This window comes from Podarcis tiliguerta, assembly GCF_965153285.1.
Source record: "Podarcis tiliguerta genome assembly, chromosome: 8".
Lineage (NCBI taxonomy): Eukaryota > Metazoa > Chordata > Lepidosauria > Squamata > Lacertidae > Podarcis > Podarcis tiliguerta.
The window spans coordinates 29,649,535-29,675,956 of NC_139541.1; the positions used below are offsets into that span (position 1 = coordinate 29,649,535).

The 26,422-nt window shown below is 44.1% G+C and overlaps 1 protein-coding gene across 1 annotated transcript; it reads right to left on the reverse strand.

The window, feature by feature from the left end:
• Positions 1 to 3,351: 3,351 nt before the first annotated feature.
• On the reverse strand, positions 3,352 to 14,302 carry POP4 (POP4 homolog, ribonuclease P/MRP subunit). The gene is made up of 7 exons (XM_083451976.1): positions 14,146 to 14,302; positions 12,065 to 12,117; positions 9,804 to 10,027; positions 7,643 to 7,720; positions 6,283 to 6,344; positions 5,240 to 5,341; positions 3,352 to 3,769 (listed from the first exon to the last, which is right to left on the reverse strand). Exons 1-7 carry the CDS (start codon positions 14,297 to 14,299, stop codon positions 3,633 to 3,635), a joined length of 810 nt encoding a protein of 269 aa, XP_083308102.1. The 5' UTR covers positions 14,300 to 14,302; the 3' UTR covers positions 3,352 to 3,632.
• Positions 14,303 to 26,422: the final 12,120 nt, after the last annotated feature.

Sequence of the window (26,422 nt, forward strand, 5' to 3'; positions counted from 1 at the left end):
AAGGCAAAGCAAGGTAGCCATCAATAGCCCTCTCCTACATGAATGCCCAATCCTCTTTTAAAACCACCCAAGCTGGTGGCCATCACTGCCTCCTGTGGCAGAGAGTTCCACAGTTTAACTATGCATTGTGTGAAGCACTGCATTTTATCTATTCCCATTCTTCCAACATTCAATGTCTTTGGGTGCTCACGAGTTGAACTGAAATATTGAAATTGAAATACTTTGTCACTTGTACAACTTGTATACAGTGAGATTACATGAGCACCCCCCACTCAGCTTTCTTAGTTTTAATTCCCCTCGTTTACTGACGCACACCCACCAAACCCGAAAGTCAGTTGCTCTGTTGTTAACTTTTCATTCAGCAGCCTAAAAGCCCACGGATAGAAGCTGTTTTTTACCCTGTTGGTGCGACTAATCATGCTTCCATATCTTCTGCCTGAGGGCATATGTAGATATGTAGAGGGTAGATAGGTAGAGTTCCAGCAGTATGAGAGAGAGGAACTTTTCTCTGTCCACTTCCTCCATACTGTGCATAGTTGTATTATTAATTTACCAAAATGTCCCAAATGCTACACTCTCCAGCAGCACAAATCACTGCTCACATGGCTGCATAGGATCGGAGGTCTAGGCACTGACTTCTTCATGGCCACTTAAGAGGGTTTGTGGTTGACATGGATATTTGAATTCTGGGCTGCCAGTCATTGAATCGGTGGACCAAGCACAGAGATCTGGGTCAAATCTCACCTCTGATTTGGGCTGTTTTACCCAATTTGGACAGAATGCCAAACCATAGTTTAGTGTTATGTGCAAGAGCTGGCTTCCAGGTGTAGCTGGAAGAACAGAATTGGCAGAGGGAATGCAGCCCTTGGGCTCCCAAAAAGTCCCCTGATCCTGCTTTAGGATACACACAGAAGCTCAAAACTATTTTAAGGGATGATGCTCCGAAGAGCCATGTTTTATGCATGGGCCATTCCTGTTGCAAATAAATTGTGTGCTCAGGCTTGTCCTTATTCATAATCCCATCCCACTGAATGCCCTGCTATTCTCTTTCATTTCAATGTCAATGTGCCTCCCGTCTTTTTTTTTATAAAAAAAATTCGGTATAGTTAATCTTTGCAGCACACATTTACCTCTGGAGAATTGTGCTCCATCAGAAAGCCACTCCCCTCCTCCTCCTCGCCACAAAGAGAAAACAATGGGAGAAACTTTGCATTACAAAGCCCGGGACCGGGTATTGCTTCTCGGGAGCATCAAAAGAGTTATTTTCCATCTCAATTTGAAGAGTTTACATGGTTCAGCAGAATGCCCCAAGAAGCGCAGGGGAGGTGCTGGAGCCTTAGAAGATGGGCTGCATTTACATAATCTTTTTTTAAAACAACAACAGTGGAGGGAGAGAATAGTTGTTGGTATGTTCAGCAGTAAACACCTGCCTATTAAACTGTGAATAAAAAGAGCCCTTTTCAGAAATTGGGGGGGGGGGGGGAAGGGAAGCACGCAAACAATACCGTTCCTTTCCAAGTCATCATTCAAAAACCCAGGACAATCAAAATAATTCATACAATTTTGCACACCGCCCCAGTACTTAGAACATTTCCCCCCCCCCATTCCGCCAAACTTTCTTACAAAGAGAAAGAGACAAAGGAATGCAATTGTTCCCAAATCTTTTGAATCTTGAGTATTAAAGCGAGAAGACTGTTAAAGCATATAATTTTCAAAGCGTAGTTAAAGCAATGGGCCAGAATATGGGAGAAGCGGGCACCCCTGATTTCCCCACAAAAAATGCTTTTGAAAGCTTGTTTCCTCCCATTGGGAACCTGTACAAGTGGAAATAACCCCTGGCTAGGAAGGAAGAAAAATAAAAGCCTGAACATACATTCTAGAGGTGTTCCTAGTTGTTTGCATCAAAGACAAAAATGAAGACCCGTGGCCTGTTAAAAGCTCATCGGTTTCTTGTGGACCAGAAGCACTTCCTGGTGATGTGGACTTTTGCCTGTGGAAGTCTGCACCGCAAGAGGAAAAAAAAATGTGCTCATGGTAAAACTAACAGGTTTTTTTTTAGGGTGAGGCTGAAGATTCAAAATTCAAAACAGCAACTATTAATTGCATGTTTATTAGAAATCCAGTTAAAACTATTTTGTTTAATTAATTCAAAAATAAAAATGGACAAACTCAATCCAGTGATACCAGTTTTTCCAAATCGGAGTCATTTATACCTCCAGCATCCCCCCACAGCCCCTTGCCTCTTAGCGTGACACCCCCCCCCGCCCCGGGATGGTACCACCCACTTTGGGAACTTCTAGACTAGATTAAGGTTACCAGATGTCCCCGTTTCCTGGGGACAGTCCCCGGATTTACAGATCAGTCCCCATACAAAATCCATTGAAGTTGAAAAGTGTCCCCGTATTCAGTGAAAAAAAATCTGGTAACCTTAGACTAGATGGACAAACCTTTGTCAGTTTTTCCTTTGGCATACATAGAAAACCAGTCCTCTGCTAAGTAGCACTGGCCCATCGCCTTCCTAGGGGAAAATGCTGGCTGTATGTGTGTTGCAAGTGCAAGGAAAAGGAAGGTACTTTTTAACACATGTGGTGGTCCTGTAGAAAAACGAAAGACTTCCGGGAAATGATATATAATGAATAATAAAAAAAGTTTAAAATAACTTTTGTTAAAAAACCAGAAGCCTTTTTGCTTGGACTAACAGGTGATGGAATACCAAGGGATCTAAAGAGATTATTTATGTACGCAACAACAACAGCAAGAATGTTATTTGCCCAGAAATGGAAAGAAGAGAAGGTACCAACTAAAAAAGAATGGATAACTAAAATGATAGACTATGCTGAAATGGCAAAGATGACTGTGAAGATCAGAGACCAGGACGAGGAAAAGTTTGAGCAAAAATGGAAGAAATTTATGGACTATTTAAAAGACCATTGTAAATACATTAAAACACCAGCAGGTTTGATATAACATTTATGTTAACATTGGAAATCAAGGCAAATAAGAGGATATGAGTTTGAAAATAAAAATGAGATGCAAGAAAATAAGGGGAGAAAATTGGAATTCAGAACGGGGAAAGGAGGTTCATACTGTATCTGACATTTTGGAAAAAGCATTAAATATGTGAAAAATTGTAACTAAAAAATTTGAAAATAAAATATTTTTAAAAAGAAAAGAAAATGCTTGCTGTAAACTTGTTCTTTCCTACTGCAAAGATATCTTGAGTCATCCTTGGGATAGTTACAAGGATATGCAAACCAGGACTCACTTTATTACTGCAAAATGCATAATCTTACGGGAGGTTATGGAAGGTTTACTTTGCTGTAAACAAAGTATCAGATTAGATCCTAGGGCTTAGTGGAAATGATTTTATTTATTTAACAGGTTTAATAACATCGATAAAACACAAAGGATGTACAAAGGATAGAAAGGTGTTTGAAACACTGCGGGAAAATTCATTTATGTGGATGCGTTTCTCACACGCTCTTGTTTAAAACAACAAGGATTGTTCCTTCACACACACCCAATTCTCAGGATGCACAAACTGCTAGGAATAGTCTCTCCATCCCTTGGAAACAACACATTAGTGGCTCCCATTTCCAGAAAGAAAGAAAGAAGGAAAGAAGGAAGAAGGTTCACAGGTCAATTGTCCCTCTTCCTTTGAACTTCTTTGCAGAACGCTCGCTGGCTCGGAACTGAATCTTGCTCCCGTAGATGTAGGAGATGAAGCCATCGATCTCCAGGCTGAAGACGTTGTTGAGCTTCGGGATGACTGGAAAGGGAAGCCAAGAAGATGACAGGCGTCAGCGGCCACAGTGCAAATGCAGAGCCTTATGTGGTTCTATTGATGTATCACCTTATTTATTTATTTACTGCATTTAGATCTCACCTTTTCCTCCAAGGAGCTCAAGGGGGTATAAGTGGTCCCGTCCTCCCATTTAATCCCCACAGTAACCCAATGAGGTAGGTTAGGCTGAGAGGCAATGACCTGCCCCGAGATCACCCAGTAAGTTTCATGGACCAAGTAGGGATTTGAAGCCGGGTCTCTTCCAGGTCCAGCGCTCTTAACCCACTACAACAGAGTTTTCAACCTTTTCAAGTCCATGGCTCCCTTGACCAACTACATTCTTTCTGCGGCACCCCTGTGGGGCTCAGGAACCTAGTATTGCCTGCAGAGCTGGCAGCCTCCCACCGCTTTTCAAACACCCAACACCCTCCATTGTGGAGTGTTCCCTCTGCCTTGGGAGTCCTCTGGGCAGCTGCCACCGCTGCAGTCTCTGGTTTCTGAGCTGCCCCCCTCCCTGCCCGAAAGAGAGCTGCCTCCCAGAAGCACCATTCGCCTGAGGAGCTTAATAATAATAAGAATAAGAATAAGAATAAGAATAAGAATAAGAATAATTTATACCCCGCCCTCCCCAGCCAGAGCCAGGCTCAGAGCGGCTAACACCAATTAAATCACAGTACAAACATAATCGGGGGGGGGGGGAATTTAAAATGCAGCCGATAAATCAAGACCATAAGGGAAACATAAGGGTCAGAGTGAGTCCAAACCAAAGGCAAGGCGGAACAGCTCTGTCTTGCAGGCCCTGCGGAAATATGTCAAGTCCCACAGGGCCCTAGTCTCCTGTGACTGATCATTCCACCAAGTTGGGACCAGTACTGAAAAGGCCCTGGCTTATAGCCACTGCTGTTGCAATAAACAGCTGTGCAAGCCTTTGGGAGGCAGAGACGCAAGAGGGCATCAGAGGAGAGAGGGAAGGAAAGAGGGGCAGAGGCCAGTGTTGCCTGCGGCACCCCTGACCATCATTCAAGGCACCCCAGGGTGCCACGGCACACTGGTTGAAAACCACTGCAGTTCACCGCATTGTATGAGGTGCTTAACTCAGAATAAGGGGGGCAGACCCCTGTCTTGAGGGGCCTACAAATCAAGACTGAGACATAAGCAGCTGAGGACAGGGGAAAACATAGATAGTTTAAAGCCAAAGGCCTCATTAAAAAAGGAATGCTTTTGGTGGTGCCTAAAGTCCAGTAAAGCATACTCTGAAAACAGATCTTAATTGTGATTTACCAATTTCACTTCTTTTTTTAAAAAGAAACCAAAATCTCAACTCTGTAGCAACTGGCCAAGACCCTTCCAGGGTGAAATGAGACAAATGGCCATTACTGAAGGAGGAGCCGTGATTCACTGTGCAATTTGACGGGACCATTAACAAAGCAAGTTACAGTAAGGAGTGTTCGGTACCTTTCATCCTGTCTTCTCTTGTGATAATTTTGAAAACATGTTTCATTTCCTGCAGGACAATGCCTGTGATGCCGACATAGGAGGGACATTTCGATTTAGTCACTGTAGCAAAGAAAAGTAGATTATTAGGACAGGACAGTCAGTTTTCGCATTACACTTATTGCAATACTCTGCCTGCCTCTGTGCTTCCCCTTACAGTACAGAATGTAACTGCTTGTGTAATTGACAAGTGTCATCCAGCTGATGTCAGTGTCTATTTATTTACAACACTCAGCAGATTTGCACTAACAAGGGGTAATTGATCTGGTTTCCAACTGTGATGTTTAAGTAGCATGGAAACCATAGTTTCCCAGTTTGGACATCGCAAGGAACTGTGGTTTGACAAGGCAGGGTAAAAGTGCAAAAGCTAGGCACAGGGCTTATCAGTCCAAGACTGTTTTGCTGGAACCAGGACACAGATTGACCACATGGTTGCCCTCAATTAATTAGGCAGCCTAAATTTTTTGTTTAGCAAGCAGGCCTTTCAAATAGAATGTTGCAGTGTATCCCTATTGTGTGTTAACCGAGTCTGTGGCTAAAGGGATTAGAAAGACAAAAAGTTAGTTTTGAAGACAGGGACGTATACATGGAAGGCGAGTCACACATTTAAGTAATAGTAATAAAAATATCATCATTCGGAAGAGATTTCCGAAGGCACGTGGGTTTGCAGGGAAGAGGCAGAAGCTGCCTATTCTTATCCCCATATCAATGAATACCTCCTACTGGATCAAAAACCCTTGGGTATACAGCCCTTGGTCTGATCCAGCATGGCTCTACTTACGTGCAGCCCATTTGAAAACAAAAAGTACATCATTACCTTTGAAGCTATTGATCCCTCCTATGCAAAATATGCAGGTTTTGTCAATCAATCACTTGCTCAGCTGATCAACTCAAAACTTACAGAGTCAACTGAGATCTGCTTAAGTAGGTGACATTTGACTTTCAGCCTTCAGAACTGTCCCAAGTTAAAAGCATCCCTGCATTTAGGATCGGAAGTCAAATACCTGTAATGAGAGCTCCGTGAAGATCAGCTTTCAGCAGTTTGGCCTGAATCATCTGTGGCTGCCTGATAAAAATAACATATAATATACTAATTAACATTAGAGTTCTTTAAAGTATTAAAAAAAGCAACAATATTAACATTACAGTGCCAAGAAATATTAAGCCATTCAAATTCTGAAATACTCAATTTAAAGCAGCCTTGCAAATAAGCCTTTGGAATCACTAGCCTGCAAGTGGTTGGCAGAGGGCTGAGTGTTCATGCAGGGTGCAGAGGCGTGGGCTTCCCTCGCCATTCTATGGTAGGCATAAAGGAGGATGGTGTTATCCATCTCTCCTCTAGCAGCCTCTTCACTGTCCCATGCAACCAGGAACTGCAGGCAGCTATTACCTTACAAGGGACGCGGGTGGCGCTGTGGGTTAAAGCCTCAGCACCTTGGACTTGCCGATCGAAAGGTCGGCGGTTCGAATCCCCGCGGCGGGGTGCGCTCCCGCTGTTCGGTCCCAGCGTCTGCCAACCTAGCAGTTCGAAAGCACCCTCGGGTGCAAGTAGATAAATAGGGACCGCTTACCAGCGGGAAGGTAAACGGCGTTCCGTGTGCTGCGCTGGCTCGCCAGATGCAGCTTGTCACGCTGGCCACGTGACCCGGAAGTGTCTTCGGACAGCGCTGGCTCTCGGCCTTTAGAGTGAGATGAGTGCACAACCCTAGAGTCTGGCAAGACTGGCCCATACGGGCAGGGTACCTTTACCTTTACCTTATTACCTTACAAACACAGGGTTGCATTCAATGACCTTTTACTCAGAGCAGCCCTATTGAAATTAATTTACCTATGTTATTCATGCCCTGTAATTTCAATGGGACTGATCAGAGTTATGACTAGCACTGGCTACAACCCATAAGTGCTGGCCCTTACCTAAAATAACCCCTACAGGCTCTTAAATGTCAGAAAGCATGTAGAGAAAAATCACACTGCACAGACTTTTCTTCCCCCCAAATATTTTAAATAGTTGTCTTTAACTGTTTTTGCTGATAATTCCATTGCTTTATTCTTACTGTAAACTGCTTTGAGGTTTATTTATTTGGTGGTGCCAAATAAAACAAAAAAAGTATGATAACATGTAATTCCATTCGGGGCTAACACAGGGATAGGGGAACCTCTGGTGAAAACACCGAACCTGCATCATCCATGACCACTAGCCAGGGTGTTTGCTGGGGCTGATGGGAGTTGAAGTCCAACAACATCTGGAGGGGCCACGGGTTCCCCATCCCCTGATTTCCTGAGAAACGGCACCTGATCACTGCTGTGCTCCCAACATAAGTCTCCAAATGTGATCCAAGCACTACTTAAGCCTAATGAACTTACACTTCCGGCTTGAGCCCATTGCAGAGTTCTCTGATGTACTGCTCCCACAGCTCATGTAATGGCACAAAGATCTCGTACCTGCAGAACAAGTCAAAAAATGGCTTTGTTAATTCCCCATGTATCAGCAATGCCCTGAAGCATCTATTAAATCTAAGAACGCAAGAAGAGCCCTGCTGGATCAGGGCCCAGTGACCTATCTAGTCCAGCATCCTGTTCTCACAGTGGCCAACTAGATGCCTGCGGGAAACCAGCAAGCACAATGATTTGAGCTTCTAGCAACTGGTGCTCAGAATCACTGCTTCCTCTGACTGTGCCATCACGGTGAGCAGCCATCGATAGCCCTCTGGTCCGAAATGGAAACTATTCAATTTAGGATTTCAGAAACGGTTTCCCTCCTGATTTTATGGATGGAATACTATGTGTGGGACAAAGGCAATTCACAAAAAGATAGCATAAAAAGGCTGAAGATGGGTAAGTTGTGGATGAAGTCTGGGCCTTCCTGTTCAGAAAGCGCTCAACGTTTTCAATAGCCGCCAGCTGTAAGGAAAACAAGATGGCCATCCAACGGCTTTAATGCCGTTCAAGGGCAGTGATTACAGTGGAGAGAAAGTTACGATCTGAGTTGTTTAACCACCAGCCCCCTTTTCAGAAGGAATTCTGGGAATTGTAGTTCTGTGAGGGGAACTGGCATCTCCTAACCTCTATATATCCTTAATGAACTACAGGATTCCCATGATTCTTTGCAGGAAGCCCTGACTGCTTTAATTGTATAGTTTAGACGAGGCTCGATAGCGAGTCATTTTTATTGAAGTTTAAGGCAGAGCTAAATTGGATCTGAAACATGACAAACGTTGAGTGTCGCCGAAAGTTTTGGTCCGTTTAATTTTGGGGGCTAAAAACAGCTTCATTCTCTGCTCCTGAAATGCTGAAGGGAACCAGCTGAGCTGCTTGTCTTCTGGGTCATAACTGCATCATACATTTAAAACACTTATTATACCATTCAACAGTCATGGCTCTCTCCCCCTACCCCCCCCCCCCCAATAATCCTAGGAACTATAGTTTGTTCAGGCTGCCGAGAGTTGCTAGGAGATCCCTACTCCCCTCACAGATCTACAATTAGCCGAGTGGCTTAAAAATCCATCCTTCTTCCCCGGGAACTCTGTGTAGGGAACAGGGGGTCTAACACCAGAAGGTGATATTATCTGATTATTGCTATCAGAGCACAGCTGAGCCTACACACCAGCTCTGCCATTTGAAAGCCTTAAAAACAAAAGAAAAATGATCATGCACAAATTTGAAACAAGGTACCTTTTGGAATAAAAAGGTCACAAGTTGCCCTCTAGTGGCCAAGTACCATTGCAGATTTATTTTAAATGAGAAATCTAGTGCTTTGAATATTCTAGGAAGCTGCCCTACACTGAGTCAGATCATTGGTTCATCTACGCCAGTGCCGTCTACATTGATTGGCAAAAACTCTCCAGGGTTTCAGGCAGGGAATCTTTTCCAAACCCTACCTGGAGATGCTGCGAAGTGAACCACCTGGGTGCTCAGACAGGTTAACTTGAAAGTGAAGCCTGTCGTGCCAAAGGCAAGTAATCTTCCTTGGTTGTGAAGCAACATGGTGAAAAGAACCTGCCTGTATTAAAATCAGAATGGTACAGACCAAAGCACATTGCCTTACTGACATCCCAATTTCCAAAAAGAAAGAAACCAAGCATCCTTCTTAAGGAGGCTTGCTATCAGTTGTTAACATAGCACTGTAAATGAGCCCATGCAAGTACTAGCCTGGCTTAACTGGCCTGTGTTAGACTCTGTCCTGGGATGGAATCCACCACCCCTCCTCCACCAGTCCCTTGGGCCCAGGCTCCTTGAAAAATCATATATCCATATCCAAATCTGCCCGAGTATTAAGATCCTCAGGAGTGCAATTTCTCGGTCCCAGCAACATCAGAAACATGGTGGTGACCCGAGAGAGAGAGAGAGCCTTTTCTGTGGCTGCTCCCCCATTATGTGGAATTCCCTCCCCAAGAGAGGTCACACTGGCTCCCTCTTTGCTAGCTTTCCACCAGCAGGCTGAGACCGATGAGGTTGGTGGCCATTGCTGTCTCCTGCAGGAGTGAAACCCGCAGCTTGACTATTTGCTTCATGGAGAAGTACGTACCTCTGGTGCTCTGGTTTAATGTCAAAGAGCTTCATCTCTCTCCTCTGCTTGGCAGAGAACCCCTTGCCTTTCCTCTTCTTCTGCCTTCTCCTCCTCTTATGCAGATGTTCAAGGACCACCGCTTTTCGGGTTAAGTGGTCCTGGATGTCTTCATCGCTCTTCTGAGGCATGCTGCGCTTTAGGAAGGCTTTCACAAAGGCCTCGGCTTCCTTTGACCCTTGAGGCTACAAAAAGAAGAAGAAAATGAATTCACTGAGTCACTGAAGTGTGCACTTCTTCACAAAGCATAGGCTATCTGAAGGACCATATTCTCCTGCCTGGGCGCTGAGATCTTAGGGGGAGGCACTACCACCTTCACAGGCACGCTTGGTGGGGATGCAGGAGAAGAGCCTTCTTGGTGGCTGCTCCCAGCTTTTGGAACTCCCTCCCAAGAGAAGCTAGACTGGCTCCCTCCTGGTCCTGCAGACTGTTTTATTCCAAGAGGCCTTTGCCAACTGACTGGTTTTAGTTTTAGTTTTTAAGAAAAGGGCTTTTAATAGTGCTGCACTGTTTTTATTACCTAGATTTTAATAGATTTTTCTTTTTATATCAGCACCACCCATAAACCAACAGAGGCATCTCCAAGCTTGGGGGGAATCCCTCTCTTTGCCAGTTGTAGCAGGTTTGCAAACACATATAGAAGCAAAACAGTGCAATGAGGACCGAAACATGCTCAGTGATCACAGAATTCTGAGTGACAGGAGGTGAAACGGAATGGAGTATTCTGGTTGTTAAGACCAGAATACCGAAAACAAGTATTTCGTGCTACAGCATTTTGTTGCATATGATAACAACAACAACAACAACAACATAATAATAATAATAATAATAATTTATTATTTGGACCCTGCCCATCTGGCTGGGTTTCCCCAGCCACTCTGGGCGGCTTCCATAGAAACAAAAAAATACAGTAAAATATCACAGATTAAAAACTTCCCTGAACAGAGCTGCCTTAAGATGTCTTCTAAATGTCAGGTAGTTATTTATCGCTTTGACATCTGCTGGGAGGGCGTTCCACAGGGCGGGCGCCACTACCGAGAAGGCCCTCTGCCTGGTTCCCTGTAGCTTTGCTTCTCGCAATGAGGGAACCACCAGGAGGCCCTTGGAGCTGGACCTCAGTGTCCGGGCAGAACGATGGGGGTGGAGACGCTCCTTCAGGTATACTGGGCCGAGGCCGTTTAGGGCTTTAAAGGTCAACACCAACACTTTGAATTGTGCTCGGAAACGTCCTGGGAGCCAATGTAGGTCTTTCAAGACCGGTGTTATGTGGTCTCGGCGGCCGCCCCCAGTCACCAGTCTAGCTGCCGCATTCTGGATTAGTTGTAGTTTCCGAGTCACCTTCAAAGGTAGCCCCACGTAGAGCACATTGCAGTAGTCCAAGCGGGAGATAACCAGCAACCAACATAATAATACCAGCAACCAACATAATAATAATTTATTATTTTTACCCCACCCATCTGGCTGGGCTTCCTCAGGCACTCTGGGCGGCTTCCAACAAAATATTAAAATACTGTAATACTGTATTACTGTAATACTGTATTACTATACAGTATTACTGTAAAATACTGTAATACTGTAATACATCAAACATTAAAAGCTTCCCTAAACAGGGCCTTCAGATGTCTTCTAAAAGTCTGGTGGTTGTTGTTCTCTTTGACATCTGGTGGGAGGGCGTTCCACAGGGCGGGCACCACTACCGAGAAGGCTCTCTGCCTGGTTCCCTGTAACTTGGCTTCTTGCAGTGAGGGAACCGCCGGAAGGCCCTTGGCGCTGGACCTCAGTGTCCGGGTAGAACGATGGGGGTGGAGACGCTCCTTCAGATATACTGGACCGAGGCCGTTTAGGGCTTTAAAGGTCAGCACCAACACTTTAAATTGTGCTCAGAAATGTACTGGGAGCCAATGTTGGTCTTTCAAGACCATATGAACATCAGAATCACACCAATGGCCCATCTGGCCCAGCTTCCTGTTCTCATAGTGGCTAACCTGATGTCTGTGGGAAACCCACAAGCAGGATTTGAGCCCAAGAGCCCTCTCCTCTCCTGTGGTTTCCAGCAACTGGTATTCAGAAGCATTGCTTCCTCCCATCAGTAGCCTTCTCCTCCATGAGAGGAGGTCCCTCTTGTATTAACTGGCAGGCTGAGGCAATTTCCCTCAGTCTGACACAGCAGAGCTCCTACATACACCAGTTCCATGTTTTTTGCCCCAACGCACAGAAAATACCTGTATGTTCAGGAGCGTGGCTGTCTGCTGGGGTAGCTGCCGATATAACACACCTGGAAGAGATTAGGGAGAGGTTTCTATACATCCTTTCCAAACACAAACATCGCAGGCTTCATGTTCAATAGCTAAGCAGCGGCATTCAAAACAGGAGCAGACTGGTCTAAACACGTGGGGCGTTTTGTCATCTTCCGTTTCACATATGAAATCCAGAACACTGTTCCAAATAAGACACCCCCAAAACCAGTGTAGTGGTTAGAGTGTGGGACTGGGACGTGGGAAATTGGGGTTCTAGTCCCTACTCAGTCATGAAGCTCCCTGGAGAAAAAGGTGGGGTACAAATGCAATAATAAAAATATATATCTTATGTCATACAACCCTCCACACTCATGGACTCACGTTGAGGAAATACTAAAATTCCAGACCTGCTTTCAGCATAGCCCAGATCCTGATGGAGATGCATTTTCTGATGGGTCACGTTCAAAGGGGACACTAAGCCAAATCATGGGTGTGTGGGAACATGTAGGCTCCCAGGAAGGAGACCACAGCCTCTTTACTCTTCCTTGGGTCCTTTTAGCTTAGCATAACACTGGTTGGCAGCCATTCACTCATACAGGAGAAAGTAATGTCCCCTGGATCATCCTTTACAATAGGGACATAAATCTGCCCCTTGTTCTTAGAGGCACCAAATGAATCAAGCATCCCCTTTGTTCAATGCTGGGTTCTGGTTCTTAAGTCATTCTGATGGAATGCTAGGAGAGTAGGAGTTGGAAATTATTATTATTATTACTATGACCATAACATTTATTATATTATTTATTTATATCCCTTCTTTCTCCCAGACCAGGAGTCTGGGACTCAACTTGATGCATTTGCTATTTGATACATTGGTTTGCTGTTACTGTTTTATTCTGCAACTCTGTATTACTTTTTCCTCTGTTACTTGGTTTTGTGTTCAGGTAGGTAGCCGTGTTGGTCTGTCGCAGTAGAAATATATATAAATATAATATATATATATAAAATAAAAAATTGTCCAGTACCAAGAACAAACTTAGTTGGTTTCTAAGGTGCTACTGGACATTATATATATATTTATATTTTTACTTGGTTTTTTTTGTGTCGCTACATGTTCTTGTATAATAATAATAAATTGTTCTGAGGTAGGGAAGTTGATGCATTTAGTGGGGCATTGTTTAGGTTTTTTTATTTGCTGGGATCGAGATTTAATTTTGCAGTTATTGACATTCATTTTTTGTATCTTTATTTTTTGGATCTTATTATAACTTATTCACTTTTGTTGTGCACATTTTGATACGTTTTTATTTATTGCTTATGACTACTTGTCTCATACTTTTGCAATAATGTAAATTCTTTCATGTTGCAAGCATGGTTGAAAGGCGGCAAACAAATAAATGACAATGGTGATAAACAACACAGTCAAGTCCCTGTTTGGCAACTTGCAAAGGGAAGGATAAATATTAATTGAAGGGAAATAAGGCACCTGAAAGTGAGAGAAATCACCTTAGGCCTCTCTCCCGATCGATAGGTCTATTTGGACCCCCTGTAAGTATACCCCCCAAATATGTATATATTATTGACAGAGGCTTGTGCCTGAATTTAGATTACTTGAATTCCATTCCTCTCCCGCTTAGCTTGCCCCATGCCTGAGCCTTGAGGGGAATCTGCTGCTTTAAGGTCATGTTCACAAGATCAACAGACACGCGTCTTGCGCTACTCGCAGAGAAGGTGGGCGAAAGAGTAACAGAAATTAGTTTCGCTTCACTCCCTGCTCGTCGGGAAGCTGGCAAAAAAGAAAACAAAGCAGACTTCAGGTCAGTCCAGACCAGTGGTTCCAGAGTAAAATGGAATGGGGGTTTAAGCACTCTGCATCACGGGGCGGGTGTGGGTGAACGCGTGGGAAAAAGGTAGCTCCTCCACCCCAATTCCCAAATGGGTAAAATAGGGCAGCTTTAATGACCGCGAAGCCAGAACCGGAGTCACTCCGGAGCAAAACAGTAAGATACACGCCCCCACGCCGATGGGAAAGGAGCAAAGTGACCTGAGGGCGATCCAAGCACACTTACTCTCCATCTTGCCGGCCGGATCCTTCTCCGCACGGAATAGGCGAAAGCGATTCAGTCCGCTCACGCGCTCCTCTTCCGCCACCACCGCCCACAAACTGAAACGCGCATGCGCTGCCTTCACCCTCTGGCTGGCTTGATAGAGGGAGAGACGCATCTCCGCTAGCCCCACCCCTAAGAACGACTGTAGAGCTAGAATAGGAGAAGCAAATTCTGATCAGTATTTTATCTACGCACGCGCAGTTATGCCCTTTGCTGATCCTTGATGCGTCGTAGAAACAGAAATAATAGGGGTAACCAAGCAAGATGCAGCGCGCTACATTGCAGGGCTGTCGTTAAGTCAGTCTGAAAAGAATGACGGATTATGCATCTGCCGAACGTTTTGAACTATGTAAACTTCGAAAAATATGCATTAGCAGCACTTTTTTTGTTAAAGGGATTTTTTTTTAAAGGCAGGCTTATGGTATATATGGTGATTACGTTGTTTCCTCTCACTTTCTTCACAAAATGAGACCTGAGCGAAAAGGAGGCCGGACTGCTCTGTCTGCTTCTTCTACCTCGTTGGGGTCTCTTGTCTAGTCCCGGTTAAGCAACACTCCTAGACAGCTGCCCCTTTTGTATCTTTGCAGGCATACACAACCTTAGCGTCAAATGAAGCATCTATTAAATCTAAGATGCTTCAGGATTTAATCCAGCAGGCTCTTTACACCACTGCTTGATTTATGATTGGCATACAGAGTGATAGCCCAACAGTGGCTCAAATCTACAGTGGTACCTCTGGTTACATACTTAATTCGTTCCGGAGGTCCGTTCTTAACCTGAAACTGTTCTTAACCTGAAGCACCACTTTAGTTAATGGGGCCTCTTGCTGCCGCCGCACCACCGGAGCACGATTTCTGTTCTCATCCTGAAGCAAAGTTCTTAACCTGAGGTACTATTTTTGGGTTAGCGGAATCTGTAACCTGAAGCGTATGTAACCCGAGGTACCACTGTATATACAGGGCTCTCTTGCTGCGCCTTGATGGTGGTTGGACCTCAGACTTGGGAGACCAGAGTTCAAATCTCATTCAACCATGTGGCTCCCCCGGTGACCTTAGGGCAGTTGCTGTCACTCAGCCTAATCCTACCTCACAGGGTTGCTGTAAAATGAGGAGTGGGAGAATCATGTACGCCACCTTGAACCCTTGGAGGAAAGGTGGAATAAAATGTAAAAACTAAAAATATAATAAATATTTCATTGTAACCTCCTGCAGAATTCTGTGGCAACGTCTTCCCACCCCTTGCCAATAAGTTTGGGGGACAAACTTGTCACAGCCAATTAGATCTCTTTTAAAAAATTGATTTAACCCCTCAAATTTCTGCCACTGTTAAGCGAGGCGCCGTTTTCAAGATAAGTGAGATAGGTCTTTGGAGCCACATGAGGGCCCCTTCATTGGATTTATGTCATAATTCGCAAAACATTTAAGGCATTAACCGTCAAACCAGCATTGGCGATACTGGGCTGTAAATCCAATGATCCAAGCTAAACTGGTGCCTGGGGGAAGATGGTCTCTTTTGCCAATTTCACGGCTTCGTTTTAATTTTCTTGTTTTTTGAGCTCGAGGTAAGAATTCATTGTTGAATGAATGATGATGCATTTCCTCATGTTGAGACTGAGGATTCTGTAACAACACAGGAAAGAGAACTGTGGCGTCCAGCGTTAATGGAAGGAGCATCACCCATGGGCATGCACAGGGATCTGGGGGAGTAAGTGAGTGAAGAAAATGTGGGTAGATAGATAAAAAGATAGGTAGATCAGAGCCGGAGCTGGAGGGCTAGCCAGGGTTTCTGCCCCGGGTGATGGCAGAAAGTGAGAAGGAATTAAAGAACCTTTTAATGAGGGTGAAAGAGGAGAGCGCAAAATATGGTCTAAAGCTCCACATCAAAAAAAGAAAGATCATGGCCACTGGTCCCATTACCTCCTGGCAAATAGAAGGGGAAGAAATGGAGGCAGTGAGAGATTTTACTTTCTTGGGCTCCATGACCACTGCAGATGGTGACAGCAGTCACGAAATTAAAAGATGCCTGCTTCTTGGGAGAAAAGCAATGACAAACCTAGACAGCATCTTAAAAAGCAGAGACATCACCTTGCCAACAAAGGTTCATATAGTTAAAGTCATGGTTTTCCCAGTAGTGATCTATGGAAGTGAGAGCTGGACCATCAAGAAGGCTGATCGCCGAAGAATTCATGCTTTTGAATTATGATGCTGGAGGAGACTCGTGAGAGTCCTATGGACTGCAAGAAGATCAAACCTATCGATTCTTAAGGAAACCAGCCCTGAGTGCTCACTGGAAGGACAGATCATGAAGCTGAGGCTCCAGTACTTTGGCCACCTCATGAGAAGAGAAGACTCCCTGGAAAAGACCCTGATGCTGGGAAAGATGGAGGGCAAAAGGAGAAGGGGATGACAGAGGACGAGATGGTTGGACAGTGTTCTCGAAGATACAAACATGAGTTTGACCAAACTGTGGGAGGCAGTGGAAGACAGGAGTGCCTGGCATGCTCTGGTCCATGGGGTCATGAAGAGTCAGACATGACTAAACGATTAAACAACAACAACAAGAGCTTCACAATGCTAAATGAAAATAATTCCAGCTCATAAACAGCTCATAAGAAAAAATAAATAAATCTTACTTTGGTATCTCATAAGAAAAATCCACGAGAACCACAGATACGCATCACATTTCTATTGCTCAGGATCTGAGTGCTTTAAATTTGAAAGTTGGACTAAATAATAGCAATACACTTCTTTGACTCCTATAAACTGCCCTCTAAAAATACAATAATAATTTCTGACTCTAATTTCTCGTCTTTCCTTTACCCCCCAGCTTTCACAAAACTTTAGTTAGGCTGTAACCCATGCATCTTTTCACTAGAGGGCAGGGTAAGATAAGAATTGAAAGTGGGGAAAGTCATTTATACAAATATCATTTTTCTCCTCACAAAAGACGATGCTCTGAATCCGGGCCACAAAATCTCTGTTGATTACTGTACTGTGAGCATATATTTTGAAAAGCGTACCATTTTAACAATTAAAGAGAAGCCCACAGGGATGTACCCCCAAATTTCATAAACCGAAGTTTGGTGTACAGTGGTACCTCAGGTTAAGAACTTAATTCGTTCTGGAGGTCCATTCTTAACCTGAAACTGTTCTTAACCTGAAGCACCACTTTAGCTAATGGGGCCTCCTGCTGCTGCCGCGCTGCCACCGCGTGATTTCTGTTCTCATCCTGAAGCCAAGTTCTTAACCCGAGGTACTATTTCTGGGTTAGCGGAGTCTATAACTGAAGTGTCTGTAACCTGATTCGTCTATAACCCGAGGTACCACTGTATTTGGTAACAAGTCATAGGAACATAGAAAGCTGTCTTATGCCGAGTCAGATGGTTCGCCCACCAGCCCAGTATCGTCTACAGTGACAGGCAATGGCTGTCCAGGGTTTGTGACCAGGAATCTTTCTCAGCACCACCAGGAAATGCCTGACTGGGACCTTCTGCATACAAAGCAGACCTTTCTACCACTGACAAGCAGCCCTTCGCATAAAATCCCCTTGAAACTTTACACTTGTTACTATGCCAAATTTATGGGTCACCAGCTGAAGCGTGATCTGCATAGGGACATAAGAAGAGTGTTTTGGATTAGGCCAATGGCCCATCTAGTACAGCATCCCATTCTCGCAGTGGACAACAGGATGCTCCAAAGGGAATCCACAAGAAGGACCTGAGCACAAGTGCTGAGTGTGAGAAATGGAGATATAAAACCTAGGAGTCAAATGGCGCCTTAAATCTAGGCTATGGTCACCACAATGATAAGTCTAGCCACTTATCTTTGTGAGTGCAAGATTACAAAGCAAATGGTCTGTAGGGTAGGGCAGCGTCAAAAGACACACAGTGGTGCTGCACTACCCCACAGATCAGCTGGCTGGTACTGCATCACAACCACACCAGTCAGATAGAGATGTTATGTGCCAAACCTGGTGACCAGACATCTCCACTTCCTCGCAAAAGGCTGGTTGCCTGTCGCAAACCATGCCTGGAGCCCAGTTCCCCTGTCAGTTACTACCAGGCATTTGGTAACTTGCCTAATGCCCTGCCTAAACTTATTTTTCTTCCTTTCTACTAATGCTGTAGAATCAATCAGTTTTTCCCCTACCTACATTTCATGTCAGTAATTCTCAAGGCTGGGAAGGATCCAGCAAACTGTGCCAGTTATGGGCTTATCTCTTTTATTAATGCAGAGTTGGAAAGCCTGACAGTGGTCCAAGCTGAGAGGCTGCAGACTGTAATATTTACTCTAAAACATAAAAACAAAGCGGGTTTTGATAGCGAAAGAGGCTGACAATATCAGACATTAACAATTATCAATGCCCCATGCTGCACTCTCGGACCCGGTTTTCTGGAAGTAAGCCTCGCTGAATTCAATTAAACTTCCTTTTGAGTAGACACATTTACTAGGATTGTGCTGGCTTCTGCACTGATTGATTTCCATTCTTTGGCCCAAGCCAAATGTGATGCAGCAGCAACCGCTGTGATTAATGTAGAGAAGGCTGTTGATACTGTTCATCGGCATTTTCTTGTAGCCTCCCCCTCCCAATAAGCCTTTGGGTTCATCAAATGGATTAACCTTTATATACCTCTGCTTACAATTTCACATGGTTGCCAGTTGCATAATCTCTCAGCCAGTTCTCTCCATGGCTACTAACCATAATGGCTATTTTCCTGCCTCCACTGTTGGAGATGCTTCTGAATACCAGTTGCTGGAAGGGCTCTTGTGCTCCGGTCCACCACAGGCAGGTTCGCCACAGGCATTGGGTTGGCCAGTGGGAGAATAGAATGCAGGACCAGATGGACAACTGGCTTGATCTAACAGGCTCATCTTATGTTCTTAGGTCCAGTTCTTTTGCAACATGGACCCATATTGGTTGCCCTCTCTACGACTTTTCAGTCAGGCATGTGTTTTCGGGCAAAGGGCAAAGATTTAAAAATTGGTATCGTTGAGTACAAAGCGACATACAGTTGTACCTTGGAAGTCAAACAGAAGCCATTCCAGAAGTCTGTTCGACTTCTGAAATGTTCGACTCCCAAAGCACGGCTTCTGATTGGCTGCAGGAAACTCCTACAGCCAATTGGAAACCGTGGAAGCCCTGTTGGATGTTCAGCTACCAAAAGAACGTTCAAAAACCGAAACACTCCTGGTTTTCGATTGTTCGGGTGCCAGAATATTCAACTCCCAAGGCGTTCAGGAGCTGAGGTACGACTGTACTCATTTCAATGGATGGTCTCAGCTTAGGGAATTTGGTCATTTGTACAATTAGACAATTCATTGGGCTTATCCATTCCAGGGGATCCTGAACTGGAATCTCTGGGCCACTGTGGTCTGTGAGCTTCATTCAGGTGGTCCACGGAGTGTCTGGGGATTGGAAGGTGGGAGGCGGCACACCCATTATGTTAAATATTCACATTGAATTTATGCATTGTATTTTATTCCTTCTTTTATTTCATGCATTGTGTTTTATTCCATAATATATTACCAATAAAAGCAATAAAAATACATTGGCCAGCCAGTTTTTGCCCTTGATCTGCCTCCAATGCTCCATGGCTTCTGCCATGACTCCCCACTTTATATTTGGCATTTCCTCCTTAAACTTCAAATGTCTAGCAACCAATATTTAAGGAAAGAGTAAGGATTGTGAGCCTCCACTCTTTTTTTTTAAACGTTTGGAACATCCTCTGTTCTAATTGCCTAGTCTTAAGTGGACCTGGTGTAGATAACTGTAGTCATTCCATTTTGGAAACTTCAGTACCTCCTTTGAAAATAGTAGAAGTTGGGGTGGGGGAAATCTTGCCTTTGTTTCGTGAAAGGGATCAATTATATTCTTTTCTTTTTGTACTTCCAAAAAGTTTTGGCATTTAAGCAGAGGTCACCTTCCCTTCTTTCCTCCTTCACCTTTGAGGAAGAATGTCCTCTCGTCTTTCAATTTGATTACAGCCCATTTGCTAAACACTTCTCTCTGAATGTCTGACCTAGATTTGCAAGTGACATAACAAGAAGCCATTCTCTCCTCTCCCTCTCTCCCTCCTTGTGCCAGGAGCAAATGGTCCCAAATAAAATATTATTTAATAAAGCAATTAGTTCCAGCTGAATTTCCCCAATGGGAGGGGAAATATGCTCCCATTTTAAGCTGAATGCGATGAAGGCAGGTTAAGGTCAAGAGGGAAGGCTGTAACATTGTCTCCAAAGGGCATCTAGCAAAACATTTTAAAATTTAATGTCTCCATAAGGGCACTTGGCTTCCTTCTCGTCCGCTTGTCAGTACCTTTTCTCAATCATGTTACGCAATGGAACAAAACCTCAGACAAGAAGCTCTCATCTCCCAGTGTAAAAGTTGAGTTTCCTCCAAACTCTGCAGGCAGCAGTGGTGTAGTAGGAAGGCCATGACAGCTAAACTGGTGTCAAACCAGCATAAATTTGTAGTGTATCTAGGTCTGATGTAATTGCATTGCATAGAATATATGTGGCTTGTGTTTTGTGAGCAATTGCTTGTTTTGCAAGTTCTGCCCCCCTACCAAGAACCACAACATTCAGTTTCTGGTTATCACAAATTGCCCATTACTTGGGATGTCAATTTTGCTTTTGTCCCTTGATGTCACAAGTTCAAGAGCAGCTGGAGCCTCTTCCATTGCGGGATGATTTACTTAATCCCTTAAGTCACTGGTCTGACCTTATAAATCATTCTAATTATTGCAGCTAAATAGACTGTAGAATGAGATGGGTTGAAATGATGGCATTTAGTCTCGCAATACTGTGCATTCATTATAGAAAAAAAAAAGAATTATATTAGCCAACTTTGAGGCTAATTGTAATGCAAGAAGATAGAAATTTAATGGAAAGCTTTTGGTAAGGAATTGCCAACTGATACAAATTAGGAGATGCCTTCCGTTGTATGTTCTTAGACAAGAAGACGTAACGGTCTTTGAGACAATGAAAAATGAGACGAGTTGTCAATATCTCCATGCATTATGTACGTTCCGTTTAAAAAGCCAGTTCTCAGCAAAATTGCTGGGGTTTGGGGGCCACAGGGGAAGTGGTAGTGAATACCAGGGCCTTTTCCAGGGTAAAACAATTCAGGACCCTGGACAGCTACCAGTTCTAGCTGAAGTTGCAAAGTCGTCTCAGTAAAGGCATACAGCAGGTGTGGGCAACCTTTGGCTCGCCAGACATTGCTGAATTACAACTCTCATCGTCCCTGGCCATTGGCCATGATTGCTGGGGTTGATGGGAGCTGTAGTTTAGCAACATTTGGAGGTTCCTACTGCTGACTTAGAGTAATCCTAACATGATTTGGCCTTCCAGTAGCTTGGCCTTCAAGGGAGATCTGCTTGCCATTTTTGAAGGGACTATGGCCTCTTCTGCCATTGTATCCATCTGTATGGAGGTAGAACAGGAAAGACTGCAGTGGAATCAATAAGGATGATAAAAGAATCACGTCCTTAGGCTGGGTCAGTGTAGAAAGGGATGCTGAGCAGGGTGGCTTGTGCATTGGGGTAACGCTGAGACCCTGAGGCAGGGAACATGGCAGTAACTATACCACCATCACTCTTCAATTGAATTGAATTGAATTTATTACAGGCCCTGACCAGACTCACATACCATATTAAACAAAACTGAGACACAATAAAATTAAGTTTGAATTAACAATCAGTATAACGATAGACAATACAATTATGGCAGCAGTTAAAATATGGTTTAAGTCTTAGTTCTGCAATATTATCTAAAATTTGCTTCTAAGGCCACAGTCTTTATAATAGCACAGCTTTATAATAGCACAGTTTTATGGCAACCGCTCAAAATTTGGCCACTTTTAACATGATCTCCATCCTTGTCCTCTATCAAAGATTTTAGACATTGAGGTTCAGGCCCACTTGGAATTTTTTGTATAACAGTCGTGATAAAAACCGAGTGTATATCCCTGTAAATCACTGCAGATCACTGCAGATGGTGACAGCAGCCACGAAATTAAGAGACGCCTGCTTCTTGGGAGGAAAGCAATGACCAACCTAGACAGCATCTTAAAAAGTAGAGACATCACCTTGCCAACAAATGTCCATATAGTAAAAGCTATGGTTTTCCCAGTAGTGATGTATGGAAGTGAGAGCTGGACCATAAAGAAGGCTGATTGCTGAAGAATTGATGCTTTTGAATTATGGTGCTGGAGGAGACTCTTGAGAGTCCCATGGACTGCAAGAAGATCAAACCTATCGATTCTTAAGGAAATCAGCCCTGAGTGCTCACTGGAAGGACAGATCATGAAGCTGAGGCTCCAGTACTTTGGCCACCTCATGAGAAGAGAAGACTCCCTGGAAAAGACCCTGATGTTGGGAAAGATGGAGGGCACAAGGAGAAGGGGATAACAGAGGACGAGATGGTTGGATAGTGTCTTTGAAGCTACAAACATGAGTCTGCGGGAGGCAGTGGAAGACAGAAGTGCCTGGCGTGCTCTGGTCCATGGGGTCACGAAGAGTCGGACACGCCTAAACGACTAAACAACAACAACATCCCTATAAAAATGGCATTGTGTCAGGACATGAGAGACGGTTTCCATTTCTATCAAGCCACAGGGGCAGACTTGTTCCAAGTATGGTTTACCCGCGTATCTCCACTGCAACAAGGTGGATGGCAGCACTTTGAATCTAGCGAGGGTAAATGACCATCTATATTTAGGTATTTGTAATTTTGACAAATATGCAACTGGGGTAAACCCTCTCCCATTATATTTGATTGCTGGATGCTTATTCATCTCGCTCACGCGACACTGAAGTTCTACATCCCAGATTCGTTGGAGAATTGTTACTCTGGCTTTCTCATAGCCGATGGCTAGATCACTCTTCAATGAATGGGAAATAATTTGGCGCCATAAACCCCATGTACCCCAAGTGGATATCTCTTCCCAAGTATGCTAGGTTTCACAGATACATACATATGCAGCAATTAGCACTTGCCGATATAGATCACAATTTTTTGACTTTAATTCTGGAAAGTTTAAATTAGCACATGTGGGAATGGTGTTTGCAAGTTGGTCTTCAAGATGAATATTGTAATTTTCACTTCTTTCTTGAGAATATTGTTATCACTGAGCGGTGTGAGATTCCAGGGTTTCCAGACACGTATGGGTCTGTGTTTCAGTTGGAAATGAGGCACAGTAGAGCCTGTGCTGTTTTTATGATATATGGCTTATTTACACATATAAACAGCCTAAACATTTGCATACTGAGAGGGTCCTTTTCCTCCCATTGCTGCAGCCTTGGATTCCAAAGAGCCCCCAAATATTGTGTCTGACCCTCTATGCAGCACAAAGCAGACCACCCGCCTTTTGCTTTCACTGCTAACAGACTCAAAGGGTCTCCCGCCACACCAGGCAACCTGCAACTCTAAACATGACTCTGCAGACTCTGACAGATCTGGAAGGGCGTCCAACAGAGAGTAACTGTTTTGATAGTCACCCATTACCTTTCTTTTATTCGACATGATGACACTTCTGCCAGGTGATTTCCTGAGCAGAGAAAAACTGGTTTGGCCTGGTTTTTTTTTTTGATACTGCTAAATTCAACATCTATCACATTCTCGTAATACCCCAAGTATTGGTTAAGTTCTAACGTCTACTAAATCTAGGAATTATGAGGAGGATCTGGCACCCAGGAATTTAGGGGATCCTTGCCCCCCACCATTTATAAAAATATATAGATTTTCATCAAAATCTAGCACAACATACTGACATCAAGAGATCGAAGGATCTGCCAATTTTTGTTATCTTCCCTTCTTAAATTCAGTTCTTGATATTTTTGCTGTGATTTGTGATTTATTTATTTATTTATTTTAAAAATATTCGTGAAACTCCATCAGCATTTCACTGTGAAATATCCCTAATAAACACATTTTTATATGCAGGTTTGACCAAAGAGGTCCAAAGTTCAGCCCCCAGCATTTACAGGCAGGGCTAGAAAAGATTCCTGCCCTAAACTCTGGAGAGTCACTGCCAGTCATTGTGGACAATACTGAGCTAGACTCAGTATAAAGCAGCTTCCCAGGTTCCTTGGTCTACTTTTCTCTCCCGTTCGCTGTTTTGTATGGGTGGTTAAACCTTTCTTTAGATCCTCAAGCTCTGCAGCATTTGAATTACCCACTTCATTGAACCCCAATTAGGTGGGAATGAGCAGTGTAAATGATTTACCAGTGGGAATCATTCATGGAAGTGCCATGGTTTATATTGGGTTGAAAGCATTTCGAGACTTTCTAAACATTTGCTAAGCGACTTTTGTGATTACATCAGGCCCTTTTGAGATGAGCACAAAGTATTCTTTTCAAACTTTCTGGGCCTTGTTTGCACCCAACCCCTTTACAGTAAAGCAGAATTCTTAACAGGGCAGGGATGCAAACTTGAATATAATATTTTTTTGGGGGGGGAGGCAGGTAAACCCTGCCTTGCATAATTAATCAAATGATGTGGTGCACACACACCATTTGAACAGCAATGCCAGTCAACTTTGGGGGGCCCAGCCCCCTCAAATATTTTATAGGGAGGGTTGAAGCCCTGTCAGCCCCTAGGAGTTGGCTCCATTGTAACAGGATAGGATTAGACCTACATCAAAAAAAACTAAGATCATGGCCACTAGTCCCATCACCTCCTAGCAAACAGAAGGGGAAGAAATGGAGGCAGTGAGAGATTTTACTTTCTTGAGCTCCATGATCACTGCAGTTGTTGACAGCAGTCACAAAATTAAAGAGACATCACCTTGCCAACAAAGGTCTGTATAGTGAAAGCATGGTCTTCCCAGTAGTGATGTATGGAAGTGAGAGCTGGACCATAAAGAAGGCTGATTGCCGAAGAATTGATGCTTTTGAATTGTGGTGCTGGAGGAGATTCTTGAGAGTCCCATGGACTGCAAGAAGATCAAACCTCTCCATTCTGAAGGAAATCAGCCCTGAGTGCTCACTGGAAGGACAGATCGTGAAGCTGAGGCTCCAGTACTTTGGCCACCTCATGAGAAGAGAAGACTCCCTGGAAAAGACCCTAACGCTGGGAAAGATTGAGGGCACAAGGAGAAGGGGATGACAGAGGACGAGATGGTTGGACAGTGTATTTGAAGCTACAAACATGAGTCTGACCAAACTGTGGGAGGCAGTGGAAGACAGTAGTGCCTGGCATGCTCTGGTCCATGGGGTCACGAAGAGTCAGACACGACTAAACAACAACAAGGATTAGACCTTGGTTTTGAAAGGCTTGATAAGGTAGGAAAGAGACAAGTGTGGGTGGTGGAGGCATAGGCTGAGCTGGGAGACAGGAGGTGCCATTAGTTCTTTAAATTTCCCCGGAGACCCCCACCCCAAATTTATTATGAAAACCTGTATCTCCATACATACGCCACTATTTATAACTCTATACATCTGTAAAACACATTCTTATTACACAGCCCACGTATAAGTCTGTGGTTTTCTGGAGAATTCTCCCACAAAGGTGTCTTTGTGCTTTGTTCCTCTTGCCAATCTTAATTGGTGAGTCAATTTTTCCGTAAGGGCAATAGGTTGTGCTCTCTTGTACCAAGCATACAAGTTTGCAACTTTTACGTCCCTCCAGAATGTGCCCGTGCCTTCGTCTCCTCAAGTCTCCTCTAGCGCCACCTCCAGCTGAAGATGCTCAAGGATGGTTAATAATGGTGGGGATGGTGACGGTGATGCTTCTATGAATTTCATCACTGTGCTTATGAGTAGCATCACTCGTCCTTCTGCTCATTCACTTACTTGGGTTGGTGGTGGGAAGGGAAAATCAGGATTGTGGCCATACACTTCCCTTGTGAACTAGGTGCACCGCCTAGTGGATTGTGTGAACAGACCTTACACAAACTGCACACGTGTGTACTTTTTGCAAGGTTTCCAATGGAATGTCAAGCATGTGTGTTGGGTCTATTCACTGCAATGCACTGAATGCATGTATACTAGGGCCTAGGGGAGAAGCTACTGCTGTGATCCTGCTCCGTGTGTGTGTGTGTGTGTGTGTGTGTGTGTGTGTGTGTTTGTGTGTGTCAGTCTGCACTGACTGTCTAAAAAGGGTTACAACTGCTGTGCTGCACCATCCTTCACTATGCCAATTACTGTATATTCCTCGTCTCCCCTTCAAGCTAGCTCATAAGCAGGAAGTGGCTGTGTAAGGATGTAATCTCAGCAGGCCTACTTAAGGGAACCAACTA